The sequence below is a fragment of the Podarcis raffonei genome, chromosome 18, assembly GCF_027172205.1.
Source record: "Podarcis raffonei isolate rPodRaf1 chromosome 18, rPodRaf1.pri, whole genome shotgun sequence".
Lineage (NCBI taxonomy): Eukaryota > Metazoa > Chordata > Lepidosauria > Squamata > Lacertidae > Podarcis > Podarcis raffonei.
This window is the reverse complement of record NC_070619.1, coordinates 2,465,350-2,483,053: the sequence shown is the minus strand read 5'-3', so window position 1 is coordinate 2,483,053 and position 17,704 is coordinate 2,465,350. Positions and strand designations below refer to the sequence as shown.

Sequence of the window (17,704 nt, the reverse complement as noted above, 5' to 3'; positions counted from 1 at the left end):
GTAGTAAAAAATAATATTTGCAAAAAAGGAAAAGCATTGTTCAATAGAGCGGTTCTCATGAGGAAGATCATGACACAATAGAACAGTAACAACTGATTGCCCTTTCATTCAGAATTCAAATAAAACTACTCAGTTTCATTCAATGAACCTTACACTTCCTGCACCCCTGTGCCGCCCCCTTCCTTGCCTCTTAGCAACCCCCTAAGCAATCCCATTCTCCCCCGGGGGCAGAACTCCCCACTTGAGAATCACTGATGCACCACAATTTTGGATTAGCCTGCCCACAATGACTAAAAATTAAGCATTGCAATTATTATGCCCTTACTTGTAGGAAGAGATGCTTCATTGTAACCTGGAAAGAAAAGGAACACTTGTTTAAAGGCAGAATTGGGTTCAGTTGCTTCCACTTTCTAGCATGGACGTTTGCCCACTTTTGTCCTAGGATAGGGTTGGGTCTCTTTATATCAGGAGTGGCTAATGTTTTTGCATTTTTGGTCCACTTTCAACTAGATGTCTACCAACTCCATCTGGTGCAATGGTTGAGACCGTCTGCGCACCATCTCACCAGAGTGGGACATGCTCTGGTTATCTCCCACTTGGGATCCTGCAATGCGTTCTCCGTGGGGCTACCTCTGAAGGTGACTCGGAAACTACAATTAATCCAGGATGCAGCTGCCAGACTAGTGATTGGGAGAGGTCGCCGTGACCATATAACACCGGTCCTGAAAGACCCACATTGGCTCCCAGTACGTTTCCGAGCACAATTCAAAGTGTTGGTGCTGGCCTTTAAAGCCCTAAACAGCCTCGGCCTCTGAAGGAGTGTCTCCACCCCCATTGTCCAGCCTGGACACAGAAGTCCAGCTCTGAGGGTCTTCTGGCGGTTCCCTCACTGGGAGGAGTGAAGCTACAGAGAACCAGGCACAGGGTCTTCTTGGTGGTGGCACCCTCCCTGTGAAACACCCTCCCATCAGATATCAAGGACATAAGTAACCATACAACCTTTAGAAGACATCTGAAGGTAGCCTTGTATCAGGAAGTTTTTTATGTTTAATGTTTTATTATGTTCCTGTAGATGATGGAAGCCACCCAGAGTGGCTGGGTACAAATAATAAAATGAGGAGGAGGAGATGGATGGGGTCTTTCTTTACCTATTTTCTGAAGTTGTCAGACTTGGTGGGGCAGATCAGGCCCTGAAACTGGAGGTTAGCAACCCTACTGGCTTATATCCTAAACATTCTGAGACACAGCAGGCAGACAGAAAATATCGGACAAATTGAAAACCTGGTTACCGTTCACATAGAGGCTGTTTGAGCTCAGATTGTAGGGACCCATCTTGGTGAAGCCATTGGTCTTGTTCACAATTTCGTGGTACACCGTTACTAGGTCAAAGGGGGAGGAGGGGGAAGGAGCCCTATACGCGCAGACGGCATCCATTGCCGTTTCGTCCCCATCTCTCAACGGCCTGGAAGGAAAGGAAGAATGCAAAGAGAAACACTCAGAGTGGACCAGAGGTGATGGAGAAGATGCAATTCCTATTGTCTGGACAATGTAAGCACATGCCAGGGACTGCCTGGACAATGAGGAGTGGTGGGAGGAGCCAGCCGGGGAACCCTCAACAGAACCTCCAGAGGAGGAAGGCTCAGATCTCACTGAGGAGGGGGAAGATTAGGAGGTGGTGTTGGATCCTGAAGGGGCAACAGGGTTTGGTGAGCAGGAGGAGTCTGTGACAGGGAGCAGTTCAGACTCCTGGCTGAAGCAGAGGAGGGGAGTCAAGAGGCTGCAGAAGAACCAGGGAGTCTCTGGCTGCAACAAGCTCTCTCCAAGAACACGCAGAATAATGAGGAGGGCAGAACAGAGGCCAGAGGTACACAGACGCAGTTTGAGGAGCCTTAGAGAGTGGGAAGGCAGGGTTGTGTTGGGGAAGGCTGACCTCAGAGCTGTCACCCGGCATCCCTGATAGTTTGGGCCGACGCCTCGGCCACTGGAGATGACTCTGCCAAGCTGAAAGAGAAAAAATACCGTTGGTAAACTTTGTTTAAACTTGCTAATATCATTGCTACCAAAAATACCTTGTAGACAGGAGCAACTCCCCCCCCCCAAAAAAAACCAACAACATGGGAGGTTGGACAGTGGTATTTATTTCTAATACAGTTCATTTAGACTACAAAAAAACCCTGCAACATGGGATTGTATGTGGGGTACCCTCGGGAAAATAGGCTGACTCACAGGCGTTGTGTGATGGGAAGAGCCCAGCTGGGACTTTTGGGAGACAATTTATAATGAGATGGGGGAGGGGAATGTTTAAAAGTTTGTTCCCAAAAAGACCAGAGCCATTTCTCTTAGGAATAATTGAGTCAGATGTTTCTAAGAACTATAAGAATTTATTTCTCTATGCAACAACTGCAACTTGGATTTTATATGCTCAAAAGTGGAGGGAGGGGGCAGTCCCAACGAGGGAGGAATGGCAAATACGATGGAATACACAGAGCTGGTGAGTGTAACCAGCAGAATTGGAGAACAGTAGGAAAAAGCATTTAAAGAGGATTGGAAAATGTTTGTAGACTATATGAAGAACTTCTGTAAATGGGTCAAAACAATAGCAGGTTTAGAATAAATTCAGCAATGCAAAATATGTGGAAATAAAATGTGAAAAGAGAAAAGACAGAGTGATTATAATAAGGTAAAGGTAAAGGGACCCCTGTCCATTAGGTCCAGTCGTGGCCGACTCTGGGGTTGCGGCGCTCATCTCGCTTTACTGGCCGAGGGAGCCGGCGTACAGCTTCCGGGTCATGTGGCCAGCATGACTAAGCCGCTTCTGGCGAACCAGAGCAGCGCAAGGAAACGCCGTTTACCTTCCCGCCGGAGCGGTACCTATTTATCTACAGTACTTGCACTCTGACGTGCTTTCGAACTGCTAGGTTGGCAGGAGCAGGGACCGAGCAACGGGAGCTCACACCATCGCCGGGATTCGAACTGCCAACCTTCTGATCGGCAAGTCCTAGGCTCTGTGGTTTAACCCACAGCGCCACCCGCGTGATTATAATATGCAGCAGTAAAAGATGTTAGAAGGAAGGCATGGAAAGGCAGAAGGGAAGTCAATGTTTTAATTTTAAAATTTTTGATTGTAATGTTGAATGAGAACTATGATGATGAAACCATGTGAATAAAAGTTTAAAAGAGAGAGAGGAGAGCCCAACTGGGCAGGCGTCCAGCACAAGGCTGGTCTCTGACACAAACAGAACCCAGAGCTCCTAGGCACCTTTGAGGAGCAACATTCCAGCAGATACACTAACTACGTCAACCCAAAAGGACCACAAACAATTATCAACAACTGGATCAGAACCGGACTCTTACCACCGTGGTGAGAGCTTTTTCCGTGGCATTGAAGACCTTCGAATGCGGAATTCCCATCTCCGACTTGTATTTGAGGTTGGTGACAGTGTAATTGACAGTGAAGTGCTCAATTGCCCGAGCTGGAGGGGTCTGAGTTGTTGCTGGAATAAAGCGGAGACGGAGGCAGTCTTAGGCAAGAGGGAGAAAATTCAGCTTGGCTCTCATTTCAGTGCAGAACTAACAGGTTTGCACTTCATTCCCATTAGAGCCATTATCAAGACAACCATATGCCTCTTGTAAGGATTCTACAGCCTTTCATAGTTATACTTACATGGTTCCAGAGGGACTTCATTATATCCTGGGGGGAAAGAGAAGAGGTGATAGTTTGTGGAGAGAAAAAGAAGGCATTGCAGCATTTTTCTCTAAGGCAAAACTGGCAGGAAAATAGGCAAGATTCTCTCTCCCCTCTGCCCTGCAGCTCTTCATATTGGGATTGGTGCCTCCTTGTACCGTATTTTTTGCTCTATAGGACGCACTTTTCCCCCCACCAAAAATTAAGGGGAGATGTGTGTGCGTCCTATAGAGCGAATTCAGGATGTGTGGCTAAGCCCAAAGCCAGAACAGGGAGACGGAGCACTGCACAGTGCTCCGTCTCGCTGTTCTAGCTTGGGGATGGCTGCGCAAAGCCTCCACAGGGCAGTAGGGTGCCTTCACCCCGCTGCTCTGTGGAGGCTTCAAAGGCTGCGCTCTGGGGGCTTCAGGCAGCTATCCGCAAGCCTTCGGAGCACAGCAGGAGTTCCGCTGCGCTTGGAAGGCTTGCGGATAGCCGCCTGAAGCCTGGAGAGCAAGAGGGGTCAGTGTACACCGATCCCTTTTGCTCTCCAGGCTTCGCTTCGCTGGAGAGGCGTTGCACAGTTTTCCCTCTCTGCGCAGCGCCCCTTCAGCGAAGCGGGAGGAGAAATGGAAGGGGATCCGTTTCTCCTGCTGCTTCGCTGAAGGGGCGCTGAGCAGAGAGGGGGAGAATCCCCCCCCGTTCTCCCCCTCCTGTGGTCCGGAGTGTCCTATAGAGCGAAAAATACGGTGTTGTTTCCTTCCCTTAATAAAGAAACTAAATGGGCGATAGACTCATGTCTTCCTCTCCGACCTGCGAATGACCTGATCTTCCTGTTAGCCCCTTGACACCCCAATGGGAAGGCCACTCAAAAGCATGGCACCTGAGGCAATCTAGAGCACAATGAGCAAATGCCCCAAAACTGCTTCGCTACCGTTAACGTAGAGACTGTATCTCTCCAAGTCGTAGGGCCCCATCTTGGTGAAGCCACTTGTCTGGTTAACGATTTCATGATACACATTCACTCGGTTGAACGCCAGGGCAGCGGAGCTGTTCCGGTAAGAGCAGACGGCATCCATCCCGGTTTCGTCCCCTTTTTGCACTGGTCTGGAAGGCAAGAGAAAGGATTTGAGCAGGAGCCTTTGGAACAGGCCAAAGGGGTGGGTGCGAGAGGAATGAAGCTGCTGCTGTCCGGGGAAGAGATGATCAAAGCTGAAATGTCTACAAGTAAGAGGAAGGCTGACCTCAGAGTTGACACTTTGCATCCCATATACGCCGGGCCGATACTGCTACTGCGGAGGACTCTTCCAAACTGAAAAAGAAAGGATACGTTGAGTATTGTTATTTTGAATCCAATATTCCGAGTGAGTAAATGTTATTTGTACCTTTTACAAGATTGTGTGATTGTTATTTTAAGGGGAAATACCAGGAGAATCCAGACTGCCTTAAAGCAGCCAGGATTAAGGCTAAAATTAGCTGATCTAAGCTTCCCTTTCAAGCTGCTGAACTCACAAACATGAGGAAGGAAAGATAATATCTAATAAATTTATCCTCTCCTAGCATCAAGTCACATCCCAACAGTTACAACCTATTTAATAGCCAGTTTATGGACCGAAGCTTATGTCTAAAAGGTCCTAGCCTGTCACTGGAGGTCAAACTACCAGGGAACACCAACAAAGCACCCCAAACAATCAACGCCAACTGGAACCAGTCTTACCAGAGTGGTGAGCGCTTTCTCTGTGGAGTTGAACGCTTTCGAATTGGGAATTCCCATCTCCGGCTTGTATCTGAGGTTGGTTACAGTGCAGTTCATGGTGAACCGTTCAACTGCCAGGGCTGGGGTTGGGGTTGGTGCTTTGGTCACCAAGGGTAAAACAGCTGGAAAGGAAAACAGATATAAATCAATGCTCTTTCATTGAAGCTCTGCAAGAGACCCAGCACGCTCTGGCTCCCCTTCCCCTCTCCCCACGTTCTGAACAAAGTTAGGATTTGATTGTGGGACTTACTTGGTTTGAGAGGTTGTTCATTGTAGCCTAGGCAAAAAGGAAAGATAAGAGCAATTAGCATGAAAGTCAGCAGCATATCTCTTCTTTCTCGCATCCAAAAATGCAAGAAGGGCTTTTACACTCGCCAGAAGCTTGGCTCTGCCCTCGCTGGTCCTGGAAGGATCCTTTTAAAATGTCCCATATGCTCAGAGACTTTGCGCCAGTTCATTGGGGGAGATAGGAAGCCCAGAGCACTTGCTCTTTAGATGTCCCTTCTATGAAGAGGCACAGAGTGAAACCACTGATCCCCTGCTGGTGAGGCTCGCTGACCTCCCGGAAAAGCAAAAATTTGACCTTTTCCTGTTAGGCAAAGATCGTAAGACGACCCGGATGGTTGCCAGATTCTGTGTACTGATCTGTAGGCACAGAGCATCCCCCGACCCAAACTAGTTGGTTAATAAAATTCCCAAATGGTTCCATGGGTGACTCTGGGTCATCTCTCTGCGGTAGCTTATCTTAAAGTTTTAAGTGTCTATACGCTTATCGCATTTATAAATTTTAAATTTACTGTTGTACATTGTTTTAAATGTTTGTTTTCCTTCTGGGATTGTACCCCCAAGTGTGTTTTATAAGCTGGTCTCCGACCGTAATAAATTTATCTATCATCTATCTATCATCTATCTATCTATCTATCTATCTATCTATCTATCTATCTATCATCTATCTACCTATCTATCATCTATCTATCTATCTATCATCTAGCATGAAAGGCAAGGGGGAGAAAGAATTATTACGACGATCCCTGATTGCAATATGCAGGCACCAAACCCCCTCCATATATATAAGGAAAGCACAATAAATGTTGTGTGAAAAAGGATTCCCATTATGGCAGAGCATACTGCTCCTGTGCTGTGCTGGAATGAGCCTTTGGCAACACTGCAATACTGCAAACACACCCACAGATATTCAACGCACGTGAAATGCATAAAAACTATTTGGCCAATGTCGTTTTGTTTCATTTTTTTCATTTCACTTTAAATTTGGCTACCATTATTTTATTGTTATCATTTACTGAATTTATATACCACCCCATACCTGGAGGTCTCACGGTGGTTCACAGAAGAAAATCAAAATATAAAACCACAAAAATATATAATCAATATCTACCATTGACGTAGAGGCTGTATCTTTCCATGCTGTAGGGACCCATCTTGGTGAAACCGCTGGTCCGGTTGACGATTTCATGATACACCTTCACTCGGTCAAAGGCGGGCGTGGTGGAGTCGTTGCGGTAAGTGCAGACGGCGTCCATTCCGGTTTCATCCCCGTCTCTCACTGGTCTGAGAGGAGAGGGAGAAGGAAACAGAGGGTTTTAGCAGAAATATTGGGATGTGTGGGTCAAGAGAAAGGAGTATTGAATTGTTAGGATCAGAAGGGCACAGGATGATGCTAGTCCTCGTGATTTTGAACAATGGCTGGTTTAACTAGGAACCCAGGGAACCAACTTATACCGACTGGTCCATCAAGCTCAATATTGTCCACACTGATTGGCAGCACCTCTCCAGCAGTCTTCCTTACCACCCTGCCCAACCCAGAGGGGCTGGGGAAAGTCTGCGGCCTACAGCTTGCATAGCGGATGCTCAGCAACCAAGTTATGGTCTTTCCAGTAAATGTAGTACAAGATGTTAGGATATTTCTGTTCCACCTTAAAAAGGGAGCAGGTTGTTGTGTGTCACAAGCCTGCGTACTTCCGGCTCACAGGAAGTTTCTGTTTTGTGTATAGCTTTTGTTTTCTCTCTGTTGCCTCGACACGCAGGCAGGCAGTCATGTTTTTCCTTTGTTCTGACCAACGCTGAATAAATCTATAAAATATGCTCTCCTGGGTGCATCTTTCGTTGTGCGAACTCTGCGAAAAGGGCGTGCATGAGTCTTGGAATGTGGACAGCTATTTCTGAGGCTCATGTCGCTAATTGACTGATACTGTTATCACGGGAGACCGGGAGACAACGTGGAGGCATGATGGTCTTTGTCTCCCTGGCAGTATCCCAACACAAGATTCTTTTTTTTTTTAAAGATATTTATTGAGTTTTTCCACCTTTATACATTAAAAAATCAAAAAGAAAAAAGAAAAAAGTTAAAAACACATAAAGTTTACAATCCTTATTTTCAATAACATATTTCCCTGACTTCCCCACACCTCCCCTTCTTATATTCCAATTCAAATTGTTAATTCAACAAGTTCTTGTCCCCAATTTTTGACCTTTTTATATTTAATTCATTTAAAAAAAAACCAATTTTAACTTATAAACATCAGTATTTAAACATCAGTGCTCATTCTTAAAACTTTTTTCTAAAGTCGACCCAAATTCCCTTCCACGAATTCCCCAATTTTCATACTAATAACAAAACAAAATAAAAAAAACAGATTATAATTCTGCACCCTTTGGATTCCCAAACCCCACCCCCCCTTTCCCGGTTTCAATCCCCAACAAATGTCCATCAGTCTTAGTCTACTATCAGCCTGGAGACCTCACGTCCGAGGCTCTTAATTCTCTCTCAATTCCTCTCTGCCGGTTTTTTTGGTAGTCCTTAATATTAAACACCAGATCTCGGAGAAGCTCTGTCCCGATAGGGTCCATATTTCTTCCAGCCAGACCTCCATACTTAAAAGTGGAGCCTGAATCTTGTTTCTTACTCCTTTTAAGTCCAAATGTCCCAAAAGCTCCAACTTTCACCTTAATCAAATTTGTAATCCATAGGTCTTCAGATCTCCACATAAGGAGATCTCTCCATTCTTCAATCTTCAATTCAAAACAGATTTTCATCATCCAGTACTTATTTTCCTTTGTAGCCATCATGTCAGGCCTCTGGCTCTCCTTCGTCATCTGCAACATTACATCTCCTCCTTCCTTTTCCTCAGAAACAACATATATCTCTTTCTCCACACTCTCAAATCTTTCAGGTTTCTCTTCTTGTCCAGCTGCATGGACTTCATGAGTCAAGTCCTTATCAAATTCAATGGATTTGTTTACTGTTAAGTCCAGAGTTGCAACATTGGTAGCCAAAACATCAATTTGGCCTTGTAACTTTCCCAAGAGAAGAAACACTCTGTCCAATTTAGCTTGAATTTTTCCTCCTTCAGCCATTCTTGTAATGTCCCAAAATCCCCTCTAGAGAGATTTTGGTTACTTTATCTTCCTTCCAGTTCAAATCCAAAAATCAAGTTAGTTTGTATCAGTTCTTCCTTGTTTTCAACAAAATATAACCAAATTGTAGCAAATATATCCAGCAGAGATAGCAGAAACAAAGTTCTCTTTTTCCTTCTTGACAGCTAATTTCATAGAATCATAGAATCATAGAGTTGGAAGAGACCACAAGGGCCATCGAGTCCAACCCCCTGCCAAGCAGGAAACACCATCAGAGCACTCCTGACATATGGTTGTCAAGCCTCTGCTTAAAGACCTCCAAAGAAGGAGACTCCATCACACTCCTTGGCAGCAAATTCCACTGTCGAACAGCTCTTACTGTCAGGAAGTTCTTCCTAATGTTTAGGTGGAATCTTCTTTCTTGTAGTTTGGATCCATTGCTCCGTGTCCGCTTCTCTGGAGCAGCAGAAAACAACCTTTCTCCCTCCTCTATGTGACATCCTTTTATATATTTGAACATGGCTATCATATCACCCTTTAACCTCCTCTTCTCCAGGCTAAACATGCCCAGCTCCCTTAGCCGTTCCTCATGAGGCATCGTTTCCAGGCCTTTGACCATTTTGGTTGCCCTCCTCTGGACACATTCCAGTTTGTCAGTGTCCTTCTTGAACTGTGGTGCCCAGAACTGGACACAGTACTCCAGGTGAGGTCTGACCAGAGCAGAATACAGTGGCACTATTACTTCCCTTGATCTAGATGCTATACTCCTATTGATGCAGCCCAGAATTGCATTGGCTTTTTTAGCTGCCGCGTCACACTGTTGGCTCATGTCAAGTTTGTGGTCAATCAAGACTCCTAGATCCTTTTCACATGTACTGCTCTCAAGCCAGGTGTCACCCATCTTGTATTTGTGCCTCTCATTTTTTTTGCCCAAGTGCAATACTTTACATTTCTCCCTGTTAAAATTCATCTTGTTTGTTTTGGCCCAGTTCTCTAATCTGTCAAGGTCGTTTTGAAGTGTGATCCTGTCCTCTGGGGTGTTAGCCACCCCTCCCAGTTTGGTGTCATCTGCAATTTGACAGCTGTCAATCTCTTCTATATCTCCTCAACAGGCTCTCTCGCGGATCACTCCCGGGTCCGGGGGGGTGGCACTTCAGCTCTCAAAATTAACTCTTATCCTCCAGTGAAATTACTTATACTGCCAAATCGTGAAATTAATGTCTTTTACCCAATAAAGAAGAAATTCTCTCGACCTTAGTTAGCTAATCCTTGCTTTAGATTATTTATAAGACGGGGAGACGGACTTCCTGTTTGCGCCTTCCCCGATCATGCCTAATTCAAAAAAAAAATTTTCTTTACAAATCCAATTTCTGTATTACTCACAGGTTGTTACTTTTAGAGTCCAATTATTCACAAGAAGAAGTCAGCGCTCTCCGACCATGGCATGCGGCTTCACTCCGCTGGAGAAGCAGTCGACTCTCAGCACCGCGCCGCTCACCCCGTCCCCCGTTCCGAAGCCTTTAAAAAGGCTCCTTCGCGGGTCGGGGGGCGCAAATGGTGCCCGCCGAGTCACCAAGTTCACAGGCTTCAGCGCCTGTGATTTCTGAGGGTCCCCGTGTTGCCGCAGCGGCAAGACCCGGATCCTGCGGAGCCGATTCCCTCCGGAGCTTGGAGGGAATCCGCCATTAGCCGATGGCGCTAACCTGGAAGTCTCCACAAGATTCTAGTCCTCATGGTCCAGAATAAAGGGCTAGGTTAAACAGGAGCTCAGGAAACTGCCCCATACTGAGTCAGACCATCTAGTGTGGTATTCTCCACTCTCCAGGGCCAGATTCATTACCTTCGCTTCCCTTCCCCATTACCTCCCCTTTGGTATTTGTACTGTATTTATTAGAAAATGTATTTTACAAAGAATAAGTTATGCTGGGGAAAAGAAAACCTATGTAATGTAATGGCTGCAAAATCTTGTGACTCCAATTAAGGGCACAGAAATGCTGAATTGTGGCCTTGTCAATGTGTTAACGCCCTTTAAAAGTGACCATGAGTATGTCTGAAGGAGGACAGACAAGTGACCATGAGTATGATATATGGGCTGCTTCAAAGGAATTTTGGAAGCTAGAAGATCCTGTCTTGGACTCAAGAGAGTGAGATGCATTGCATTGGACTTAGCATATATGTATGATATTGCTTGTAATAGCTGCCACCCTGCAAGCAAAGAGTGATCTTCAAAGTCTCGTGTGTGGATTCTACTTCATCACTAGGGCTTCGAGGGTGAAATGGCTGCATCACTCTGCGTGACTCAGGAAAAAAGCGAGGCTTACTTCAAAGCTGTGACTTTGCATCCCGAATACTCTGGGCCGATACTGCTTACGGAGAAGATTCTGCCAAGCTGGGGGAAAAGACAAGATAAATTGAGTATGTTGAACCTGAATGCTCCGCACCTTATGAGAATCAATTTTGGCAAGTGGATCGGAACCCAACTCTTACCAAATGCCTGTCTAAATAAAGAAGAAAAAAGGCCTAGCCTGTCACTGGAGGTCAAACTACCAGGGAACACTACCACAGCATCCCAAACAATCGACACCAACTGGAACCAGTCTTACCAGAGTGGTGAGTGCTTTCTCTGTGGAGTTGAACGCCTTCGAATTGGGAATTCCCATCTCCGGCTTGTATCTGAGGTTGGTTACGGTGCAGTTCACGGTGAATCGTTCAATTGCCAGGGGTGGGGTTGGGGTTGGTGCTTTGGTTGGCACTGGGGGCAAAACCGCTGGAAAGGAAAACAATGATATCTTGACCGTCTTCTGTTGAAGCTCTATCACGAGACCGTCACCCTCGGTTCTCCTTCCCTGCCCTCCATGTTCTGAATGGACTCAAAATCAGGTTTCCAATACGGTACTTACTTGTTTCACGAGGCTGTTCGTTATACCCTAGGTAAAAGGGAAGGAAGGAATGGTTTGTGTTAGAATGAATGTGATGAAAGAATTCTTGCTTTGATCCCTGGTCTACAAGATGCACTTTACATCTTGAAGCTGTTACAAATACACAATCAAAGGCACAGAGCCCACCACGTTCCAAGACCCACTCTTCCACTGTTGAACAGCTCTCACCATCAGAAAGTTATTCCTGATGTTTAGTCGCAATCTTTTTTCTTGTCATTTGAATCTATTTGTTTGTGTCCTACCCTCTGGTGCAGCAGAAAACAAGCTTTCCCCATCTTCCATGTTCAGATATTTCCTCGCACTTCCAACATTTGAAAATGGCTGTCCTATCTCCTCTCAGTCTCCTCTTCTCCACACTAAACTTACCCAACTCTCTCAACTATTCTTCATAAGGTTTGGTTTCCAGGCCCTTCTTAGTCACCCTCCTCTGCACATGTCAACATCCTTCTTAAATTGTAGTGCCCAGAATTGGACACCGTATTCCAGGTGTGGTCTGACCAAGGCAGAACAGAGTGGGACTGTGACTTCCCTTGATATGGACACTAGACTTCTGTTGATGCGGCCTAGAATAGCATTCACATTTTGGCTGCGATCTCACCCTGTTGATACATGTTAAGCTTGTTGTTTACTAAGACACCTAGACTTTTTTCACATGCTGTCAAGCCAGGTGCCTCCCCAATTCTCTTTTCGGCACCTGGTTATTCCTCCCTGAATGTGAAGGAACAACCTGATGCACAAAGTTTCCCAAACTTCCTAACTTGCCATCCCTTACTCCAAAGTGTACGGCCACAACAACCATTCAGAAGCATTAGAATAATACAGACATGTCCCCCCCCCCGCCACTACTAAATCATCTTTAAAAACCAACACTAGGCTACCGTTGACATAGAGGCTGTATCTTTCCATGCTGTAGGGACCCATCTCAGTGAAACTGCTGGTCTGGTTGACGATCTCATGGTACACCTTCACTCGGTCAAAGGCGGGCGTGGTGGAGTCGTTGCGGTAAGTGCAGACGGCGTCCATTCCGGTTTCATCCCCGTCTCTCACCGGTCTGGGAAAAGAAAGAGAGAATTTGGGATGCAGGACTGACCACAAAGGTGGAAAACAGAGGAGGGAGGAAGTCACTCTTGCCAGAGTGAGTAATGTCCAGAGGATATGCGTTTCCGCACTTGAGGAAGGCTTACCTGAGCTGAGTCACTTTGCATCCCAGGTACGCCGGGCCAATGCTGCTCTGGCGGAGAATTCTTCCAAACTGAAGAAGGAAGGAAACATTGAATTGGCGAAATCATCAGGATCACCCACGACACATCCCATGCCAGTCTCACAAGTAGATGGGGATCAGACTTACCAGCATGGTGAGCGCTTTCTCTGTAGCGTTGAAGGCCTTTGAGTTGGGAGTTCCCATTTCTGGCTTGTATCTGAGGTTGGTTACGGTACAGTTGAGGGTGAAGCGTTCAAGTGTTGGGACTGGGGTTGGGGTTTGTGTTGGCGTTGGCAGAGTGGCTGAAAGTGGAAGCATAGGAGGTACATTGTGTGATGGGATTGTGACACACAGCAAAGCAACAAAAGCATGTTAAAATTTATGCTCTTCCACTTTGGCACGGCCATTGCTGACACACTCATTTTAGTTGTTCCCTTAAATTGTGTCATGAGCACAATTTAAGGATCATGATATGATACTTACTTGATGCAACAGGAACCTCATTATAACCTAGGACAAAGAAAGACATGCTGGTTTATGAATGGACCAAGACAGTGGTGTTTCAGTTGTAGACACTTGAAAAGGGTTCAATCCAGACTTCCACTGAGTGTAATCCTCCTCAGGGGAGGCTTCCCCCGCTCCGTTCCCCATTCCCAAAGTTCCCTCTGCCTATGAAACATGAAATCCCTGTTTAGAGAGCTCTCAGTTCTGGAGTGAGAGGCCTCATCTCTCAGGAAATCATGGACACAACAAGAACACTGAGCTCAGAGGAGAGTCTATTTCTGTACTATGACACAAACCCCACACAGAGATAAGACATGCACAGGAGATGATTAGGAAACAGCTGGTTACCATTGACATAGAGGCTGTCTCTTTCCATGCTGTAGGGACCCATCTCAGTGAAACCGCTGGTCTGGTTGACGATTTCGTGGTACACCTTCACTCGGTCAAAGGCGGGCGTGGTGGAGTCCTTGCGGTAAGTGCAGACGGCGTCCATTCCGGTTTCATCCCCATCACTCACAGGTCTGGGAGGAAAGAGAGAGAGAGAGATGTTGAACAGAATTATGAGCAGCTGGAACGGTTGGGCGAGACAGGATCATTCGTGTCCGTTCAAGGGATGATCAGAGCTAAAAGGTTCCCATGTTTGAGGATGGCTGACCTGAGGTGAGTCACTTTGCATCCCACATACGCCGGGCCAATGCTGCTGTTGCGGAGAATTCTTCCCAGCTGAAAAATGAAGGAAGCATTGAGTACATCAAACATATAGGATCATGGGAAGCTATTCTCACAATGGGCAGGAACTGGACTTACCAGTGTGGTGAGCGCTTTCTCTGTAGCGTTGAAGGCCTTTGAATTGGGCGTCCCCATTTCTGGGTTATACTTGAGGTTGGTTACGGTCCAGTTGACGGTGAAGGGTTCAACTGCCAAGGCTGGGGTTGGTGTCAGGCCTGGTGGAGGGGCTACCACAGGAAATGAAATAAATGGATCAGGCAGAGGCTAGTGGCTCATTGCATGGTGTGACTGATCAGAATAACAACCAATCAATTTATATGTGTTCACATGGATGCTCCTTTCCTTGAGTTTGGTGAAAGGGCCATGAAGGGTTTTTAGAAGTTGGAACTTTTAAAGCAAACTTACTTGGTTCAACTGGGACTTCATGATAACCTGGGGAAAAAGAAGAAACACAGGTTTATAAATGAGGCAAAACAGTGGTGTTTCAGATGGAGATTCTGGCAAATAATAGAACTGGTTGCATCCAGAATTCCCTTGCATGGTGTACTGCTCAGAGCGGGGTGGGTGGGTCTCAAAGCTATCTCCCTCTCAACCAGCTCTGTGGGGATTAGGAAAGCTTCTTGAACATGGGCTACGTGGTGAAGTAACAGGGGCAGGAGCAGGAAGGAGGCGTCCTTCTCAGTTGTTATGACCTCTTCCACTATCTATCTCTGGAGCCAATTCAGCTTCCTTCAGCCCATTTGAAAGCATGTCATTCTGGAGATGGAGCCCTCATCTCTCTGAAAACATTAAACCTGATGAGCAGACGGTACCCCTAGGACACCTGCACTGTAACTACGACACACCCCACAGAGAGAGGTAATCGATGTACATGAAATCATCAAGAAACACTAGGTTACCGTTGACGTATAGGCTGTATCTTTCCATGCTGTAGGGACCCATCTTGGTGAAACCGCTGGTCTGGTTGACGATCTCGTGGTACACCTTCACTCGGTCAAAGGCGGGCGTGGTGGAGTCGTTGCGGTAAGTGCAGACGGCATCCATTCCGGTTTCATCCCCGTCTCTCACCGGTCTGGAAAAAGAAAGAGAGAATTTGGGATGCAGGACTGACCACAAAGGTGGAAAACAGAGGACGGAGGAAGTCACTCTTGCCAGAGTGAGAAATGACCAGAGGATATGCGTTTCCGCACTTGAGGAAGGCTTACCTGAGCTGAGTCACTTTGCATCCCAGGTACGCCGGGCCAACGCTGCTGTTGCGGAGAATTCTTCCAAACTGAAGAAGGAAGGAAACATTGAATTGGTGAAATCATCAGGATCACCCACGGCACATCCCATGCCAGTCTCACAAGTAGATGGGGATCAGACTTACCAGCATGGTGAGCGCTTTCTCTGTAGCGTTGAAGGCCTTTGAGTTGGGAGTTCCCATTTCTGGCTTGTATCTGAGGTTGGTTACGGTACAGTTGAGGGTGAAGCGTTCAAGTGTTGGGACTGGGGTTGGGGTTTGTGTTGGCGTTGGCAGAGTGGCTGAAAGTGGAAGCATAGGAGGTACATTGTGTGATGGGATTGTGACACACAGCAAAGCAACAAAAGCATGTTAAAATTTATGCTCTTCCACTTTGGCACGGCCATTGCTGACACACTCATTTTAGTTGTTCCCTTAAATTGTGTCATGAGCACAATTTAAGGATCATGATATGATACTTACTTGATGCAACAGGAACCTCATTATAACCTAGGACAAAGAAAGACATGCTGGTTTATGAATGGACCAAGACAGTGGTGTTTCAGTTGTAGACACTTGAAAAGGGTTCAATCCAGACTTCCACTGAGTGTAATCCTCCTCAGGGGAGGCTTCCCCCGCTCCGTTCCCCATTCCCAAAGTTCCCTCTGCCTATGAAACATGAAATCCCTGTTTAGAGAGCTCTCAGTTCTGGAGTGAGAGGCCTCATCTCTCAGGAAATCATGGACACAACAAGAACACTGAGCTCAGAGGAGAGTCTATTTCTGTACTATGACACAAACCCCACACAGAGATAAGACATGCACAGGAGATGATTAGGAAACAGCTGGTTACCATTGACATAGAGGCTGTCTCTTTCCATGCTGTAGGGACCCATCTCAGTGAAACCGCTGGTCTGGTTGACGATTTCGTGGTACACCTTCACTCGGTCAAAGGCGGGCGTGGTGGAGTCCTTGCGGTAAGTGCAGACGGCGTCCATTCCGGTTTCATCCCCATCACTCACAGGTCTGGGAGGAAAGAGAGAGAGAGAGATGTTGAACAGAATTATGAGCAGCTGGAACGGTTGGGCGAGACAGGATCATTCGTGTCCGTTCAAGGGATGATCAGAGCTAAAAGGTTCCCATGTTTGAGGATGGCTGACCTGAGGTGAGTCACTTTGCATCCCACATACGCCGGGCCAATGCTGCTGTTGCGGAGAATTCTTCCCAGCTGAAAAATGAAGGAAGCATTGAGTACATCAAACATATAGGATCATGGGAAGCTATTCTCACAATGGGCAGGAACTGGACTTACCAGTGTGGTGAGCGCTTTCTCTGTAGCGTTGAAGGCCTTTGAATTGGGCGTCCCCATTTCTGGGTTATACTTGAGGTTGGTTACGGTCCAGTTGACGGTGAAGGGTTCAACTGCCAAGGCTGGGGTTGGTGTCAGGCCTGGTGGAGGGGCTACCACAGGAAATGAAATAAATGGATCAGGCAGAGGCTAGTGGCTCATTGCATGGTGTGACTGATCAGAATAACAACCAATCAATTTATATGTGTTCACATGGATGCTCCTTTCCTTGAGTTTGGTGAAAGGGCCATGAAGGGTTTTTAGAAGTTGGAACTTTTAAAGCAAACTTACTTGGTTCAACTGGGACTTCATGATAACCTGGGGAAAAAGAAGAAACACAGGTTTATAAATGAGGCAAAACAGTGGTGTTTCAGATGGAGATTCTGGCAAATAATAGAACTGGTTGCATCCAGAATTCCCTTGCATGGTGTACTGCTCAGAGCGGGGTGGGTGGGTCTCAAAGCTATCTCCCTCTCAACCAGCTCTGTGGGGATTAGGAAAGCTTCTTGAACATGGGCTACGTGGTGAAGTAACAGGGGCAGGAGCAGGAAGGAGGCGTCCTTCTCAGTTGTTATGACCTCTTCCACTATCTATCTCTGGAGCCAATTCAGCTTCCTTCAGCCCATTTGAAAGCATGTCATTCTGGAGATGGAGCCCTCATCTCTCTGAAAACATTAAACCTGATGAGCAGACGGTAACCCTAGGACACCTACACTGTAACTACGACACACCCCACAGAGAGAGGTAATCGATGTACATGAAATCATCAAGAAACACTAGGTTACCGTTGACGTATAGGCTGTATCTTTCCATGCTGTAGGGACCCATCTTGGTGAAACCGCTGGTCTGGTTGACGATCTCGTGGTACACCTTCACTCGGTCAAAGGCGGGCGTGGTGGAGTCGTTGCGGTAAGTGCAGACGGCATCCATTCCGGTTTCATCCCCGTCTCTCACCGGTCTGGAAAAA

General features: G+C 46.5%; 1 protein-coding gene across 2 annotated transcripts in view; it reads right to left on the bottom strand.

Annotated features, from left to right (window-relative positions):
• LOC128405799 (mucin-16-like) overlaps positions 1–17,704 on the bottom strand; it is a 52,063-nt gene that overhangs the window by 29,400 nt on the left and 4,959 nt on the right. For both annotated transcript variants that reach the window (XM_053372758.1, XM_053372759.1), the window contains 30 exons: positions 17,523–17,695; positions 17,029–17,055; positions 16,702–16,850; positions 16,550–16,617; positions 16,243–16,415; positions 15,874–15,900; positions 15,538–15,692; positions 15,374–15,441; positions 15,068–15,240; positions 14,574–14,600; positions 14,247–14,395; positions 14,095–14,162; positions 13,788–13,960; positions 13,419–13,445; positions 13,083–13,237; positions 12,919–12,986; positions 12,613–12,785; positions 11,696–11,722; positions 11,399–11,562; positions 11,117–11,184; positions 6,817–6,989; positions 5,671–5,697; positions 5,382–5,542; positions 4,909–4,976; positions 4,599–4,771; positions 3,665–3,691; positions 3,355–3,494; positions 1,931–2,001; positions 1,290–1,462; positions 326–352 (listed from right to left, as the gene is read on the bottom strand). In XM_053372758.1, coding sequence (XP_053228733.1) covers positions 326–352; positions 1,290–1,462; positions 1,931–2,001; positions 3,355–3,494; positions 3,665–3,691; positions 4,599–4,771; positions 4,909–4,976; positions 5,382–5,542; positions 5,671–5,697; positions 6,817–6,989; positions 11,117–11,184; positions 11,399–11,562; positions 11,696–11,722; positions 12,613–12,785; positions 12,919–12,986; positions 13,083–13,237; positions 13,419–13,445; positions 13,788–13,960; positions 14,095–14,162; positions 14,247–14,395; positions 14,574–14,600; positions 15,068–15,240; positions 15,374–15,441; positions 15,538–15,692; positions 15,874–15,900; positions 16,243–16,415; positions 16,550–16,617; positions 16,702–16,850; positions 17,029–17,055; positions 17,523–17,695 — 3,152 coding nt within the window. The remainder of the gene's footprint in view (positions 1–325; positions 353–1,289; positions 1,463–1,930; positions 2,002–3,354; positions 3,495–3,664; positions 3,692–4,598; positions 4,772–4,908; positions 4,977–5,381; positions 5,543–5,670; positions 5,698–6,816; positions 6,990–11,116; positions 11,185–11,398; positions 11,563–11,695; positions 11,723–12,612; positions 12,786–12,918; positions 12,987–13,082; positions 13,238–13,418; positions 13,446–13,787; positions 13,961–14,094; positions 14,163–14,246; positions 14,396–14,573; positions 14,601–15,067; positions 15,241–15,373; positions 15,442–15,537; positions 15,693–15,873; positions 15,901–16,242; positions 16,416–16,549; positions 16,618–16,701; positions 16,851–17,028; positions 17,056–17,522; positions 17,696–17,704) is intronic.